Genomic DNA, 17,864 nt, shown 5'->3' with positions numbered 1-17,864 from the left:
AGGAGTCCGAGAGCGCCGCTCCGGAGGCTGTGCGTCCTGGCCAGGCTGTTTCTGTCTAGGCTGGCGCCATCTCCCCGGGGAGTCAGCTCTGGGCTGAGAGTGTGGACCTGCCCGAGGGTGCCCCTGAGCCTGGGAGCGCCGCCCGCCTTCAGCCTTCCCTTCCCTGGAGTCCTTTCCTGCGCCCGCCCTGTGGCGGCAGCTCAGCAGGGCGAGAGAGCTGCCCCGGGGTGCCTGCGGCTGTCTTGTTTTCGGGGGGCTGTCCGGCTCTCGAGAGTGGGGGGCTTTGCAGGTCTCGCCCGGCCTGCTCCAGACTGGGCTCAGAGGCCTCAGCCTCAGGGGGACCCTCCTGGCCGGCAGGGCCCCGGGGCGCAGTGTGGCTGGAGACACGGGCAGAGCGTGTCCTTCCCGCTGTCCCACCGGTGTGCAGCTCACCTGCCCCCTGGGCTGGCCCAGTGGTGTCGGAAGGCCCCGCCCGCTTAGCCTCCCCAGGAGACAGTCCGCAGGGTCAGCCCTGCCACCTGCTCGCTGAGAAGCCCTCGGTACTGCTCATCGGCCCGCCTCGGGTTTCGTAGGAGCGGGCGAGGTGCCCGGCATGTGGCCAGCGCCGGCGTTGTCGCGTGTCGGCGTTTCGGCGTGTCTTCAGCAGCTGCCCCCGAGAGGTGCCGGGCTCGCGCCAGCCTGTCTTTGCCGTGCACTGACCCGCTGTCCCTGGAACCGTCCCGTCCTTCTCTCAGGGGCTTCCCTGCACTTGTCCCCACCCAGCCCTACTCAGTGGTCCCGCCCAAGCCGCTGCCCTTCCTCTCGCCCTTGGTCCCCCGCCCCACCTTGAAGCAGCCCTGAAAGCTGTTGGTTCTCTAGGTGAGGTCGCTGGTAGGTTTTCCTTCACCCTGCGGCTTCCTGGGCTGTCCCCAGCCTTCTGGAGTTGGGTGGGGGTCTGCCTCCTCTCTCCAGGGTCGTCCCTGTTTGCGTCTCACCCTGGGCACGTCCGGGCTGGACCCCCTTTAGCCAGGAGCTCTCCCAAGGCAGGAATCGCCCCTGATCCGCCTGGGACGGTCCTGGTGCCTTTGCGGTTCCATCGTCAACACACTTCGGGGCGTCTGGTTGCTTCACTTGGAATTTGCTTTGCTTTATCCACTCATTTGCTCCTGGTTGTTATTGTTTATACCCAGTGTTGGGTTTTTTAATACACAGATATTTTAAATGCACAGAGACTCCCCTCCTATACCCATTCTTCTTTTCTGGCCCCCACTTCTTCCCAGTCCTGACTCCCAACTTAACGTTTTTTTTTTTCCCCCAGTGGGAAGGCAGAGACAGGCTTTCATGGTCCTTTTGCACAGAAACTGCTGAGTCCTTTTTTTGAAATGAATGAAACAGCCAGCTGAGAGATGGGCAGATGGAGGGAACAATGATTAGTTCATACTGACATTCGTGTGGGCTACCTCATGGGAACCAGATCAGAGCAAGAATATGAAGAAATGGGTGGAATCCAGCCCGCTGTTCCGCCCGTGTTCGCGCTGTGCAGGTGGTCCCTGTTACTCAGAAGGCACGAGTCTGACCCACTTCTAAATGCTTTTCCTACTAAGTGTGGACTGGAGCCATAGCACAGCAGGTAGGGCGTTTGCCTTGCACGCAGCCGACCCAGGTTCGATTCCTCCGTTCCTCTCAGAGAGCCCGGCAAGCTACTGAGAGTATCCTGCCCACACGGCAGAGCCTGGCAAGCTCCCCGCTGCATATTCGATATGCCAAAAACAGTAACAAGTCTCACAATGGAGACGTTACTGGTGCCCGCCCAAGCAAATTGAGGAACAATGGGATGACAGTGACACAGTGCTACTAAGCGTAATTGTCATTTCCATCAGAGAAGGCTGCTGTGTGTCTTTTCTTTCGAAGCCTTCCTGAGCACTTGCGTATGATTCACAGGTACACATTCCCTCCTGTGTTCTCACTCCCAGTCACTTTTGAGACTCGGAGTCCGACCTGCTTTGTCCTGGTGCTGCTGCACTCCTTGAGTTAGTGCTGAGACGTGGTGTCCACGTCCAAGTTTAAGGGACATTGAGGGGCCGGAGCGATAGCATAGCGAGGAGGGTGTTTGCCTTGCATGCAGCCGACCCGGGTTCGTTCCCCAGCATCCCATAGGGTCCCCCAGCACCGCCAGGAGTGATTCCTGAGTGCAGAACCAGGGCTAACCCCTGAGCATCATCAGGTATGACCCCAAAAGCAAAAAAAAAAAAAAAATACAAAAGAAGACGACGACAAAGGCCACGTTGAGCACAGTGACACCATGGCTATGTTCCTTCACGCTCACAGCCAGTGCTCGCTCTCTCTCCCCCGCCAGGTGAGCCTTGAGCACGAGGAGCAGAAGCTGGAGCTGAAGCGGCAGCTCACGGAGTTGCAGCTCTCGCTGCAGGAGCGCGAGTCCCAGCTGACGGCCCTGCAGGCGGCCCGCGCGGCCCTGGAGAGCCAGCTGCGCCAGGCCAAGACGGAGCTGGAGGAGACGACCGCCGAGGCCGAGGAGGAGATCCAGGCCCTCACGGTAGGCCCAGCGCCAGGCGCCCCGACGGGGGGAGGATGGCCCAGAGAGGCTCGGGGTGGACAGGAAGTTGGCCGGCACGGGCGCTTGGTCTCGTTGAAATGACGTTGCGTCCATGGATAATGCCAGAACTTTCCTTCGCGTTTTGGAAATGTTTTTTTTCGTGTTTCTTTGCTCCTTTTCAAGTTGCCATTTTAGATTTTAGTTCCAGCCCAAGACCGTTCGTGTGCCTGGGCCTTCTGCTTTAGTTCTCGGCGCTCCTTAACATGACAGTAGCGGAAACCGCTCTGTCCTGCTCTGTGCCGGCTCTCTGCCGTTCTCTCTTCTTTCCCACCTCTCCCGTGAGACTTCCATCCTATTCTCTTTAGCAGCACTGTGATTGATAACACAGTCTCGGGAACAGTGTGGCTCCACCCGAGTATCAGTATCCCCCCACCCCCACCCCTCCGCACTGCCATGCTCTGGCCATAGGTAGACCCTCAGGGTCTCTTAGAGTGTGTTTTTTTTTTGAATCACTGTGAGATATACAGTCACAAAATTGTGTATGATTTTAGGTCATACAGTGTTCCAACACCCATCCATCCCTTCACAAGGGTGATTTCCCACCACCACTGTCCCCAGTTTCCCTCCTGTCCTCCTCCCATCCCCCCACCAGGCCCCCACAACTGCCTCTGTGGCAACTCTCTCCCTCTCTCTCTCTCTCCCTCTCTCTCTCTCTCTCTCTCTCCCTCTCTCCCTCCCTCTCTCCCTCCCTCTGTCTCTCTCCCTCTCCTCCTTTCTCCTTCACTCTCTCCCTCCCTCTCTCTCTTTCTCTCTCTCTCCCTCCCTCCTCTCTCTCTCCCTCTCTGTCTCTTTCTCTCTTCTTCCCTCCCCCCCCCACGTCTTCCTTTGAGGCACCGTGGTTTGCAGTCGTTACTGCAAGGTTATTACGCAGATCTGTTACTCCTTTCAGCACTCAGTTCCTGTCCAGAGTGATCGATCACTCCCAGCCATCGCCCTCACGGTGGGCCCTTCTCCGGGAAGGTTCCTGTTCCAGCAAACGCCGGGCTCTACTGCCTCTTGTCTTACGTTTGCTTCCACTCCGGTCTTTTAAATTTTTTCCCCTAGAAGGAAACGGGCTTTCCAGTTCTTTCTGAGAGCTTCGTTTGCCCAACTGGGCAGTCATTTTAAAACCCCATTTCCCTCGGAAGGCTGCTTGCTAGGCCTGGGCTCGGGCAGAGAAAGCTGAATGAGGCTTAATGACGAGTGATAGCCAAGATGCGCTCATCGCCGCGACAGGCTGTACCTGCCAGGCGGGCGGGCACACACAGCCGCCGGTTAGGGTACCCCTTCCCGGGGGCAGGGCGCAGCACGGCTGATTGGATGGATGCTCCGTTGTTTGGAACACGGCTCCTGCGTGGGTTCCTCACTCACTCTGATTCATCTTGGACGTGGTCCCCATCTCCATCAGCGAGCCTCCTAGGTGGGGGTGACTCGGAGGGATGGTCACGCACGCCCATTGCTTGTAACTTACCCTGCTTAAAAGTAACGTGGATGTGCATTTCCGTTTCGAGGAACTCTTGTGTGTTTGTTTGGGGGCCACACCCCGCACTGCTCAGGGCTGACTCCTGGCGCTGATTCTGGGCTCAGTCCTGGTGGGGCGCGGGGGACCATATGGGATGCCGGGGATTGAGCCCAGATGGGTCGCCTGCAAGGTAAACGCCCTCCCCGCCGTGCTACTGGCCCGGCCCTGGGTTTAGACGCCTGAAGGTGCCTAGGACTTGACTTGCTTGAGTTCCATCACCGTGAGCAACCCCGAGCCCCCTCGTCTCCGTGAGACACTCACTGCCGGGGGCCGGGTGTCCCTAGCGTGGTTCGCTCATTCAGACTTGGCCTGGTTTTGAAACCACCATGGGGCCGGGGCTCGGCGGGGGCGCACAGGCCTCGCGTGTCTGAGGGCCTGGGTTTGATGCCTGGCCCTGGCCCCCCGAAGAAGAAGGAAATGAGCAGTATCAGTCCACCAGAGCGGACGGAAAGCAGATTAGAGAGCTGCCCAGCAGTGTGCCGGGGTTAGATAAGAGGGAAAAGACAGAGGAGAGAGAGAAGTCTAAAGAAGAAAGTGGAGGCAGGGGGCGGCTTAGACGGGCGTCTGCCAGGAAGCCGCCGTGCCTTGGAGCTGGGGGCCTGTGGAGAGACCTTAGCAGCCAAACAGGCATCGCCAGAGAAACCGCCGTCCAGCTCATGCACCTGAACCTTCCTCCTCTAGGGCCAGAGCGACAGCACAGTGGGGAGGGCGTTTGCCATGCATGCAGCCGACCCGGGTTCAATCCCCAGCATCCTATAGGCTCCCCCTGAGCACTGCCAGGAGTGATTCCTGAATGCAGAGCCAGGAGTATCTGTGCATCGCTGGATGTGACCCAAAAAGAAAAAAAAAATTCCTCCTCTTGAGCTCCCAGGCTTGGAAAGACGCATCCACCGTCTGCTCCGCCCCCGGAGTCCTGCGGGTGGTGCCCCACGCTGTGTCCTTAGCCCCCTCCCCCAGGGGCCCGCTGGGATCCCTCCCGCCCCTTCCCCTCAGGCCCCATTGGAGGACTCGGTCATCTGTTGGTGCCAGGCTGGAGGGTGGCGGCTCTGCCCCTGCCCCTGATCCTGCCCATGTGGACGGAGGAGGAGAGGGCGAAGCCGGGCGCCTGCTCTGCTGCTTCTCGGTGGGGACATTAGTCTCGAAATCCCGCTCTGCTGCCGCTGGAGTGTGCCGGGTCTGATGGCTGCAGGAAGCCTCGCACAGCAGCTCGTCACGACTTAATTTAGTCCGATGAAGTCACTGCTGCAAAGCAGCTTCTTTAAAAAAAAAAAAAAAATCTCCCTGGGTCTGGCGACCAAGAGCCTGCCCTTGCAGCGGGCGGGGCGCGGGGCGGAGAGAGCCCCGGTGACGGCTGCCCGGTGATGCGCTTTGGGTCAGCAGCCCTCGGGAGGCCCGTGGGACAGGAGTCTGGAGCCCACATGAGCTCACTTCTGAGGCCGAGCGCTTTTTCCCCTCCCCCACTCCGTTATGTCCCAGGAAACGGGCCGGGGGCTCGGTGTGACGGCTGCGGGCGAGGCTTGGTTGGCTTGGTTCAGAAGAAGGGTTTCCTCTGCGGCCCAGAAAGGGTTCCGCCGGCAGGGCGCTGGCCGCGTGGCCGACCTGGATTCGAGAACTAGTGCCTCGTACAGTGCCCCGAGCACCACTGGGAGCGACCCCTGAGCACAGAGCCAGGGGGCAGCCCTGAGTACTGCTGGGCGTGGCCCCAAAACCAAGAAAAGAAAAGAAAAGAAAAGAAAAAAGAAAAGAAAATGGTCTCGAGGGCAGGGCTGTGGCTTGCTCTGTGCCTTGTTGTAGGCCCGGTTCAGACCCGGATCTAAGCATCGATCCCATCCAATCCGCTGGCGCTAAAATGACCTTCGGGGACACTGATAAGCGTCACGGCCGAGTGTCCTACCAGCAGCTGGGAGCAGCCCTCAGCGGGGCTGTCATTTCCAGGTTTAAGTCACAGCTGTTTTCTAGCCTGGACAGGGGGGCAGCTCCCCTGGTCTGGCCTCGGCCCCTGGGCTATAGTGGGCACGGACCTCGGTGAGATTGAACTTCTCCGTCTGGAGATTGGGGGGGGGTGGCGGGGGCGGGGAGGTGGGACGCACCCTTGGCCTTGGAGCTGCCTTCTCTCCACCCCCCGCTCTGCCCTCCCTGACGCTCGCGCTGGCCTCGAGGTTCCCTGGGGAGGGGCGCAGGGGGCTGACCCGCACCCAAGTCCGCATCACACAGCGAGCCCGGCTCTTCCCAGGCATCCGTGTTTCCTGACGGGAGAGGAAAATTCCCACCTGGCCTTGAAACGTCAAGACTCCACCTCGTCCCATTGTCAGATGGGACCCGCCGTTGCTCGGCGGAGCTCGTCGAGGCGTGACATGATGTCAGTGCCGCCCAAACGGCACCTTAGCCTGGCGTGGGCGCCCCGTGCCCCGGCGGGCCCCCGAGAACACAGCGCACGTCCCTGCCCTCGTGTTCCTGCACTGCTGTGGGGAAGTGACTAATGCTGAATAATCAAGCGTCTGCAGCGAGAGACACTAATGAGCAGACGCCCCTCGCGGGGCCTGATTATGGGATCCTGGCGGCAGCCTCCCTGATTTGTGGAAATCATTAGTCAGTGCATGCGCTCATTTTTTTTTTCTTTCATAAATATCAAACCCTGGATTTAATTAGTAAGCTACCGGCATGAGGGCTCAGCTGTGAAACTGGGGCATGGGAGGTGACAGGCTTGCTTGGTCCCTGTCTTCTCGGGGGAAGGGCTGGAGGGGCAAGAGCCTGAAGGTTCCAGAAGCCTGGTGATAGGTCTTCCGCGGCGGCTGACTGCGAGACACTCGCTTCCTCTCCTTAGCTCTGCAGGGACTTTCTTTCTTTGGGGTTTTGGTAGAATTCTCTTTCCTTTTTTTCCTATTGTAACTTTCCCTAAAAATTAACCAAGGCAAGGGCCGGAGCAACTTCACTTAGATGAGCCCGACCCAGGTTCAGTCCCCAGCGCCCCATACGGTCCCCTGATCCCTGCCAGGAGTGATCCCTGAGCGCAGAGCCAAGAGTAAGCCCTGAGCACTGCTGGGTGTGGCCCCCAGACAAACAGGAACTAACAGGCATCAGAGAGAATATCTCTGTAGTCTCTTGGGTGAGTCTCACGGGCTCATTGCTCTGCTCTGCTCGAGACCCTCCCCCAGGTTGGTGGTTCTCCAGGTGGGGTCTGTGATTCCCTGGGTATGCCAAGATAAACATTTGGGGGAAAAATTTTTCAGTTTCAGTTTTGAATGTGGAAAATTCAGATAGAGGACACAGGAACGGAGACTCTGGGATTTTCAGAAGTATGCATTTTTATTCCTCTAACATCAGAACCTAATTAACCCTCAAATATTTCATTGAGAGGGTTCGACGTTTGTGTTATATTTTACTATCCTAGTGTACCATTCTGTGACCTTTATATGTGTTTGTGTGTGTGTGTGTGTGTGTGTGTGTGTATGCGCGCTTTTGTTTTACAACTTATGTCAAAGAAATAATGTAGGTGTCTTAACATTTTCTAAAGAACTTTTTTGGTGTGGGGACACTCCTGGTGTTCCTCAGGGCACACCCAGCTCTCGATGGCCAGCAGTTGTCCTGGTGGGGCCTGGGGGGCCATGCCAGGGGTCTTGGATTCAGACCTCCTTCATGCAAGCCATGTGCTTAGTCAGCTGAGTTGCCTCTGCAGCCCCATTTTCTATGTTCTCTTTGCCAGATTGGTCCAGTAAGTGTTAAATGTTGATAGTGTTTCTCACAGTCAAGATATCTTGTCAATCGACCGTAGCCAAGAGCCATGACGGTGGCAGTTCATTCTACCGTATCCTTATAGAAACTGCCACTGGCTGTGTCAAGATGACCCCAAAGGCCTCAGCACGGTTACTTTGACATGAGTTAGTACCGAGGATTGAGATTTTCTGCTACAGAGGAGCAGTGGTACAGGTCTTTAACGATGCTGTTACTGACTGGGTACGTTTCCTACTAAGAAGAAAGTGGGCGAGGGCTTTTGCCGCCACGTCCAGCCTCCCGGGCTTCTCTACCAGCCGGGTCACGCTGCCTGTCCTCCCTGGGAGGCGGCTCACAGCACCTGGTCCTTGGCAGCAGCTCGGGCAGGTCCCGTCACTCGATGGGACGGGTGGGACGGGCGGAGCGCGGTCGGCCTCCTGTCTCCTGTAAGTGAGTTCTGCTGCTGCACTGCCTCGCCCGTGTGTTTTAGAAATCGCCTCGGACTGTTTGTGTGCTGTGGAAGCGGAGTTGAATGCTCTGTGACAGGCCGACGGGCCCTCAAGGCCAAAAGCATTTCCTCTCAGTGCTTTTAAAGAAGAAAATGTTCTCGCTGCTGTCCTAGACTCTGAACCTAAGGACCTGGCCTTTGCCAGTGGGGGGAGAGGGGTGGCGGCCGTGGTCCCTGGCTGCTGGCTCGCTCACGGCCAAGGTTTCAGTCGTCGAGCTGCAAGTATTTTCCTACTCCGCATATATACTATTCCCACACCGACTAATTAGTAGATTTCTCCTATTCTTGCTGGGCAAGAAGCAGATGACTCTTTGTTGTGTTTTTTTTTTTTTCTTTTTGGGTCATACCCAGCTATGCTCAGGGGTTACTCCTGGCTCTGCACTCAGGAATTACTCCTTGCGGTGCTTGGGGGGCCATATGGGATGCCGGGGATCGAACCCGGGTCGGCCGCGTGCAAGGCGAACGCCCTACCCGCTGTGCTATCACTCCGGCCCCAATTGTTTTGCTTTTTATTTTTTTTTTTGCTTTTTGAGCAGATGACTCTTTGGGTGGGTGGGTGAGGGGGGGGATTGAGCTTTCAAATTAATCTATGAAAAAGTCGGTGAATTATTTGAGAAATTGATTCTAAGTGACAATAGTTTTATGAATCTGTGAGCCAGTGCAAATAGCTATTTTTGTTTTGTTTTTACTATTTTTTTTTTTTGCTTGTTTTTGTTTTAGGGCCATTCCGGGTGATGCTCAGAGGTCACTCCTAGCAGTGCCTGGGAGCATTGGTGGTGCTGGGGGCCACACCCCACCCACTGGCTCCAGAGCACCGTGTCACTGTTATTCTAGTGTTCTTCATTTCCTTCTTCCTGAAGAGCTTCCTTTAAATATTTCTTTTAGTACAGGTGGCAAATTCCTTCAGTTTTCCTGTCTGGAAATCTTTATTTCACATTCATTTTTGGGCAGATAGTTTTGCTGGGTATAGAATGCCAGATCAACAGATATATATATATATATATATATATAATCTATCTATTTATTTACTTATTTTTGTTTTTATAAAGTTGTTCACAATTTATTGCATTCAATATCCCAACACCAGTCCCACCACCATTATATGTCCCACCACCACCGTTACTTCTAATTTTCCCAACCACCTCCCAAGCTTGCTCTAAATAATTTATTTTGTGTTACTTATTATAAGTGATTTGCTAAAAATGATCAAAAATTGTTTTTATCAGAAGAAAGTGTGTGAGGATTGTACTTCACCCTGGCGCCTTTAAGCCCTTGTATAAGAGATTACTAACATTTTGTTACAGGTTGAGCCTTGTGAACTAATATGTTTTGTTTGTTTGTTTGTTTTTTTTCAAATTGAAATTGGTTGCCTTCTACTTTATACCCATCTGTTGTGGTGTGCTAACTCCCGGCTCACCAGTGGTGTAGAGGATAAGATGTTGCGTGCACTTCAGGAATTCTAGAATTTTAAATGGAGTGATACAGCTGGAGTTAAGTTTTTAGCTGGACGGTGACTTTGGGTTCTGGCGGCCTCTCTCAGCGCGTTGCTCTCTTCTGAGATTAATTTGCGAGTCTCTGGATCACGGTCGTTAATGAGCTCCTGTGGCCCCAGAGGCAGCTTGAAGGTGTGGCCGCCGGGCTCCGGAAGCACAGGGGTACGGCGGAGGTCGCCCGTCCCCAGTGTCGTGGGAGCCGGGAGATTTCGGTCGCAGAACCCGCATACCTGAGGTTTTCAGCAGATTCATTCACGGACGAGGCTCACCCCAAGCCTGTGGGGACCAGCCCTGAGCACTGTGGCAATTGGGTTCTGGAGAGTTTCGCTTGCCGGGACTCTCAACAGATTTGTTTGGTTTTGGTTTGGGAGAAATTGATTGTTTATTTATGACCTTTCCCTCACTCTTTGTAGGAATCTAAAGCTACTGTCTTTTCTCTTCTGCCTCCTCCTGAGCAGAAATCTCCTGTCTTTTCCTCTCTATTTAATTTGTCTTTTTCTCTAGCTACCTTTAGTATTTTTCTCTTTGTTACTGGCTTTAAACAGTTTATTTGTGATACGATTTAGCTGTTTTCCATCCTTCTTAGTGCTGTTTTATTCCCCATTTGGGGTTTACGATTTTCATCAGCTTTGGAAAATCTGTGCCTGTTGTTTCCTCAAATACTTCTCTGTCTGTTGCACCAGTAGTTTTGAACTTATTTTTTAAACATTTATTTTGTTTGGGGGCCATACCCAGCCTTTCTCAGGGCTCTCCGGGGCGCTGTGCTCAGGGATCACTCCTAGGAGACCATGTGGGCTGCCAGGGATTGAGCCCAGGTTGGCCGAATGTGAGGCATGTACTTTCTCTCCGCCCCACACTAACAGTTTCCAACGGCAGACTTCCAGGGTTTTAGGTGAATATATTTTAAACTGTTAAAAGTTGTCATTCAGCTTATTGGTGATATTTATGGTTTTGAGTCTTTACTTTCTATTTTGTGTTATTCTGCATAGTTTTCACGTCTTCAAGTTCCCTAATCTTTCCTCCTGTGGTGTCTAATCTGCTACAAACTGACAATAAATTTATAACAAAGTAGACATACTAGGGAATTGTCAAGCTCTAAAGTTTGACTTTGTTATACAATGTTTTAAAGGAGACTTTTTCTTTTTAAAAACTACGGAGAGTATCCCACCCTCATGGCAGAGCTGGCAAGCTCCCCGTGGTGTATTCTGTGCCACAGACAGTAACAAGTCTCACAATGGAGATGTTACTGGTGCCCGCTCCAGCAAATTGATGAACAACGGGCAGACAGTGATACAGTGATGTTTGTTTTTGGAGAGCGGGGCCAATTTCGCCTCTGTCCCAAACTGAATTCTTGAGGCTTTGATAGCTAAGCGGTTGGAACCGCATTCCGCCAGGTACCCTGGCCTTAGCCTGCGTGCACGGCAGCTGCTCTCGGAAGGCGTCAGTCCCGTCACTGCCCTCCGCCCAGAGGGTACAAGGTGCCGCCACCATCGCTTCCAGCCAGCCACAGCAGTGGCAGGTTGTTGCCATCCTCTGGGGCTTTCCTGTTCCTTGTGTTTTTGTCCTGTTTTATTCTCTGCTTCCCACAACCCCCACAAAACAACCGTCTACTTCGGGGACTCTCCGCTGGCTTCCAGTGGGTGGCACTGGAACAGAACGCACGCCTTCCTGCCATCTATCTCGGGCCATCCCCCCCTCTCATGTGTTAGCCACAGTTTTCAAACCTGCTTTGAGCAGTGGATTTTAGAACTTACTCCAGTTTCTTCACTGTCACTATCATCCCATTGCTCATTGATTTGTTCGAGCGGGCACCCGTAACGTCTCTCATTGAGAGACTTATCGTTACTGTTTTTGGCATATCCAATACGCACGGGTAGCTTGCCAGGCTCTGCCGCTCGGGCTCGATACTCTCGGTAGCTTGCCGGGCTCTCCGAGAGGGGCGAAGGAATCGAACTCGGGTCGGCCGCGTGAAAGGCGAACGCCCAACCGCTGTGTCTATCGCTTTGAGCAGTACCCAGTGGGAACTGCATTTTACCTTGCATTCTAATACAAGGAAACGTGCACACTGTGTTTCACTGAGTTCAAGGTCTCGAAAATCAAGATGACAGTCATAGCTGTGTATGGCTGTATCATCACCTAGATCGAAACATGTCGGAAATTGGATCGAGAGCACTTTTTCTCTGAGGAAAACTGGTGGCAAGTCCTACAATCAAGAACCACCCAAATGAAGCGAGTCGTGATATCTGAAACAAAAATCTCCTGCAACAGTGCCTACCTTTACCGGCGCTTGCTGTTCTCGTCTGTTTATTCCATTTCCTTGGGGAAACCCCGCACTGGTCTGCTGTGGCCTCTCCAACCGTTTTTCCCTTCCTCCGATGCACCACACCCCTTCTCGCCTCGGGGATCTACCCAGGCTGCTCCCTTCACACTTTCCTGCTCGTTTCATCATCACCCTGCAGGTTTCGGTTTAATCGTCGCCTCTCCCGGGGCCAGAGTGAGAGGACAGCGGTGCGGGCGCTCGCCTTGTGTAGGACTGGCCCAGCCTCAGTCCCCGGCACCGCAAGTGGTCACTGAGAACCTCAAGGGGTGGTCCTTGAGCACAGAGCCAGGAGTAAGCCCTGAGCACAGACTGAGTGTGGCCCCCACAGAAAGCAAAAGAGAGAAGTCAGCTCTTCAGAGAAGCCCTCCTGCCCCGTTCCTCCTCAGCGGGTTCCTTTCCGCCCCTCTCCTATTCCTTCCTCCTGGGCCCTGTGTTTCCCTGCCTTAGCTTTCGTGCTCAGCTGCTTGTTTATTTTCTGTCTCTCCGTACACCGTGACAGGGTAGGCATGGTCCTCCCTCTCACCACCCGGTCTGGCATCGCTGTCACTGTCATCCCGTTGCTCATCGATTTGCTCGAGCGGGCACCAGTAACGTCTCCATTGTGGGACTTGTTGTTACTGTCTTTGGCATTATCGAATACGCCACGGGGAGCTTGCCAGGCTCTGCCGTGCGGGCGGGATACTCTCGGTAGCTTGCCGGACTCTCCGAGAGGGACAGGTCTGGCATGCAGAGATAGAATTTTGTTTGTCTCGTAGTATTGTGTGTGTCTGTGTTTGTGTGTGTGTGTGTGTGTGTGTGTGTGTGTGTGTGAGAGAGAGAGAGAGAGAGAGAGAGAGAGGAGAGAGAGAGAGAGAGAGAGAGAGAGAGGGAAGGAGGGAAGGATGGAGGGAGAGACGCGTCTTGGGAGAAGTCTGGAGTGGGGGTCAGCTGGGGAGAAGAGGGAAGGAGGAAATCAGACATCGGAAGGAGAATGCAGACTTCCCACTCCGGCCCTGTCACATGACCGAGAGTGCCAGGTTGGCGCAGGGTGGCCGTGTGCGGCCTGAACAGTCTGCCATTACTCATGCAGCCCCGCGTGTCGGGGATGGTGGGTTTGTTCCGTTCTCTGAACAGCAGGTGCCAGGGCTGCTGCCGCTTTCTCGGCTCTCGAGGAAAGTAACCACTGCCTTGGTTTGACCCGGAGGGTGTAGGCTGCCCTATTTAAAAAAAAAAAAAAAAGATTTTTTTTTTCATGATTGATTTCTTCCCTTTCAGGCACATAGAGATGAAATCCAGCGCAAATTCGATGCCCTTCGTAACAGCTGCACTGTGAGTATCCACCAAAGATGATTCAAATGGCATGACATGAACTTGACACAGGGACGGGAAGAGGGGCGTCTCCCACGGCAGTGACTGATTTTTGATAGGCTCTCCCGGCAGGACGTGGTCAGTTCCTGAGCCCCAGCCCTCCCCAGGGTCTCACCACCTCACAGGCATGCTCGGGGCCGTCCTTCAGGCCTGGGGGAGGGTCGTTCCCTTGTCCCTGTAACAACTGCAGCCTCAGGCCCCCAGGCAGCTGCCGCCCAGAGCTGCAGACCGTTGTGTTCTCCTGTGGAGGTGGAAGTGCTCACTTCCTAGCAGGCACGGCCTGCCTTCCTGCCACTCGCATTCAGAATCCAGGGCCCGATGGGAGATGTCCTTAACGCCGAGAGAAGTAAATTCTGTGGGGCTGGAGCGATAGCACAGCGGGGAGGGCGTTTGCCTTGCACGTGGCCCACCCGGGTTCAATTCCCAGCATCCCATAGGGTCCCCTGAGCACCACCAGGAATAATTCCTGAGTGCAGAGCCAGGAGTGACCCCTGGGCATCTCCTGGTGTGACCCCCCCACACACAAAAAATAAAATGTAAATTCTGTGAGGAGAGGAGCCTTGTTTATAGGTTACGCAGGAGGGTAGGTCGATGGCGGCTTGAAGTCTTTTAGGGAGTCCCAAGGTTGGCGCGGGGGCTATTCCAGGCTGTTTTCAGGGTCACTCCCCAGTGATCTGAGTGGGGCTGGAGGCCCGCCACAGGTGCCCTATCCCATCTCTCTGGCCCTGGAGACTCTCTGACGAGAAAGCAGAGCTGAAGCAGGCCTCTCCGCTAGGGGGCCGTCCCCATCCCAGCTCCCCTTCCTTCCTGGGGTCCGCGCGCTGTTCTGGCGCCTCTTGCCTTCCAGGAGTCTCATCTCTGTTTCTGTTACTCGCATGGGCGGGGCCAGAGTCTCCGGAGACGCCCTGCAGCCCCGCGAAGAGTCTTATTTCCTTGTCTTGAACATCTCTACTACATGGCACATTAGGTCCTCACGGGACCTGCCTTTTGCTCCCCTTTTTTTTTTGAGTTGTTGTTTTTGGGGCCACACCTGGCGGTGCGAGGGGCTGACACCTGGCTCCGCACTTAGGATTGCTCCTGGTGTTGCTCGTGGGATGTTGGGGATTGAACCCGGGTCGGCTGCAGGCAAGGCAAGTGCTCCTGCCCCTGACTTCTTTAATGGGTGCAACATGCCCCCAGCCAAGCACGCTGGTCTTCAGCATCCGAGACGGGGAAGGTGTTGCACGGGCAGCTGTGCCCCCACGACTCAGATCAGCCTCGAAAGCCTTTCCGCTCCCAGCAGCCCCCGCCTGCCCTCACCTCACCAGCTTGATTCTCACCTCTGATGCCATAGAGGTGCTTGTTCTTGCCTGCTCTTGCCTCTTCCTTTCTGGGCGGGGGAGGGTTTGGGGGGAGTGGAGGTCACAGCCGGTGATGCTCAGGGCTTACTCCTGGCTCTGCACTCAGGAATGACTCCTGGCGGTGCTGGGGGGAACCCTATGGGATGCCGGGGATCGAACCCAGATCAGCCGTGTGCAAGGCCAACGCCCTCCCCGCTGTGCTATGGCTCCGGCTCCCCTATTGCCTGTTCCTGAACTTCATGCAAATGAAGTCATTGAGGATGCGTGTGCACGTTCTCGGTTTTGTGGGTTTTGTTTGTTGTTGTACACGTCAATGAGAATCGCTTGCATTACTGCATCCATCCAGAGCTTCCCTTTTTCATCACGGGATAGTCTTTCCAGCACACGGACAGAGCTGGTTGTGTCCGGTTGACGTTCAGGCGTGTTTCCGAGATGGGCTAAACTGTGGGAAGGCACCGGGCACCTAACCTTTGCTGGCAGCGGCTCTCGGGTAGGATGAGTGGGCACTCGAGAGCAGTCGGGGTCCCGAGATGACGCCCGTCATTGTCACCTGGCAGGCTTCTCCTGGGTCTCCCGGGCCAGGTGCGGGAGCGGGGCCGGCTGCTCTTCGACGCGTTTCTGGGCTCCTTCCTTCCTTCGGGAGCCGAGGTGGTCTCTCTCCCTCCTCCTCTGCCCTACTTTCTAGTTTGAATTATCTTGTTTCCTTGTACCTGCTGGTGAAAACCACAGATTAGAATGCAAATGGTTTTACATGGGGTTTTTGCATGGCTTTGGCTTGGTGTTTGTTCCCACTCGGGGATGCTCCGGAGTTCCCAGGGGGCCATTGGCAGCGCCAGGGGTTTTCCTGGGCTTGCAAAGCTTGCACTGAGCTCGTTCATCTCTCTCCTCAGCCTCTACATTACCTTGTTGTTGTTTTTCCCCCAAAAGACTCCTGAGTGCATTTTAAATATGTACATTTGCAATCCTTTACCTGGAGCTCTCTTTTCTCCCTTTCCAGTCTTCTTGTTTAAGAACTTTAGGGGCAGGGGGAAGGTATTTTCTTGCTTCATTAAGGTATGCTTGGAAAATAATAACCTAATAACCTGGTAAGTTTTTAAGAGTTTCCATGTACCTCTCTGTTACTCACTTTCCCGTGCTTTTTTTTGCTTTTTTTGGGTCACACCCGGCGATGCACAGGGGTCACTCCTGGCTCATGCACTCAGGAATTACTCCTGGCGGTGCTTGAGGGACCCTATGGGATGCTGGGAATCGAACCTGGGTTGGCTGCATGCAGGGCAAACGCCCTACCCGTTGTGCTATCGCTCCAGCCCCTTTCCCATGCTTCTTTTTTGCTTCTTTTTCCCCCTCCCGTCTTTGAAATGGGATGTGCAGTTCCAGCAGATGAGGCCAAGGCATTGGCACCGCACCCATTAGGCCACTTCCTGTTTGGGTTTGACTTTGGTGCCATGGATCAAGTGCAAGGTCTCATACATGTTCCCTCCCCTCCCCCCCAGCTGAATCCCTGGCCCAGTTTACTTAACTTTTATCCTCTTTTATCTCTCAAAGGTTTGTCCCCTCCTCCCCACCCCCCATAGTGACTGCCAATGCTTCTCTTCCTCTGGCGTCCTGTGGAGAAACCTCTGGGCGCCGTGAGAGAGTGACCGCTGCCCACAGTGTGGCTAGTGCAGCTGGGGGCCTCGGGGCCCCGCCCAGACTGTGCCTGCTGGGGGACTCTGGCCCCCCGCCCCCCAGCAGACCAACCGTTGCCGGCCGTGCAACCCTCTTTGGCAGCGTGCGCTGGGGACTGGGCCCGGGAAGCCGCTGAGTATGGTTGGTTCCGGCACACGTGCAGGGTTCGGGAGAAGCAAAGGGGACACTGAGTCAGCCACGCAACCATAAAGGCAGAAACAGCCCCCGCCTCCCGGGATGCCCACAGGAAGCGGCGAGAGCAAGGCTGCCCCAGACCCGCCCCGCGCCCGGCCCGAGGAAGGGGGCCGCGGTACCCTGTCGACTCCATCTTCCCTTGAGAAGGTGATTCCACTCCTTAAAGACTGTGGGGGGCGCGGAGAGATAGTCCAGCTGGGAGGGCGTTTGCCTGGCACACAGCTGACCTGGGTGTGATCCCCGGCATCCCATAGGGTCCCTAAGAGCACTGCCAGGAGCCACTCCTGAGGGCAGAGCCAGGAGTAAGCCCTGAGCATCGCCGGGTGTGGCCCCAAACCAAAACCCAAACAAACAAAAGAGCAGTTTGGGGGTCAGAGAGATCATGCCGAGGGTAGGGCGCTTGCCTGGCGCACGGCCGCCCTGGGTTCAATCCCTGGCTCTGTGTAGGGTCTCCCCCGCTCATGCACAGCCAAGGAGTGATCTCTGAGCACTGCTGGGTATGAGTCACAAACCAAAACCAACCAACCAGCAACCACCCCAAAACTCGCAGATCGAATCACTCGTGGCAGCACCAGCAACGAGCGCTCCCTTAGGCCTCAGCAGGTGCTGGTGTGTCCCACCGGGGGCTCACACGTGAATGGGGCTAAGTTACCACACACTGCACACTGGCCGTGTGTCCGGCACGTCCCTCCTTCCTTTGTAGTCACTGCTGTCCGAGGTCGTGTCCCGAGGAAACTTCGCTTTCCCCCCCCCACAGCCCAGCTGACCGGAGTCCCCAGTTATCTATGTCTTTTTAAAAAGCCACAAAGGTTTCCAAGCCCAGGACCATTTCTCTCCCTTGAGAAAAGATTTCTAAAAAGGATTTGATTCAATCTGGCACCTAAAGCCCCACCTCGGTCTGTTTCGGAGGGGAGTTGGTGGGCAAACATATGACACGGTTTTAATTATGAATCAATCTGTCAGCTATAAGATTAAAAATAAATAATATGCAAATAGCTCCCTTCAAGAAAGAGGGAGGCATTAAAATAGGACTCGGGCTCCGATCTTCGCAGCCAGATGCTCATTATCTGACTGCTTTCTTCACCCCCCGGTGTGCCGGCCCGCGTTCCCCGGGGAACCGTCCCTCTGTCCAGTCAGGAGGCCACGGTTGAGAGGTGGACATCCACTGCTCAGAACTGGCGGGGGGTC

At 55.1% G+C, this 17,864-nt stretch overlaps 1 protein-coding gene across 1 annotated transcript in view; it reads left to right on the top strand.

Annotated features, from left to right (window-relative positions):
* The window catches only part of CIT (citron rho-interacting serine/threonine kinase), a 168,524-nt gene that overhangs the window by 110,566 nt on the left and 40,094 nt on the right, over nt 1-17,864 (top strand). The window contains exons 22-23 of the mRNA XM_055147097.1: nt 2,336-2,533; nt 13,381-13,434. Coding sequence (XP_055003072.1) covers nt 2,336-2,533; nt 13,381-13,434 — 252 coding nt within the window. The remainder of the gene's footprint in view (nt 1-2,335; nt 2,534-13,380; nt 13,435-17,864) is intronic.

This window comes from Sorex araneus, chromosome 9 (genome assembly GCF_027595985.1).
Source record: "Sorex araneus isolate mSorAra2 chromosome 9, mSorAra2.pri, whole genome shotgun sequence".
NCBI classification, from domain to species: domain Eukaryota; kingdom Metazoa; phylum Chordata; class Mammalia; order Eulipotyphla; family Soricidae; genus Sorex; species Sorex araneus.
The sequence above is the reverse complement of the archived record's forward strand: the minus strand, read 5'-3'. Positions and strand labels throughout refer to the sequence as shown.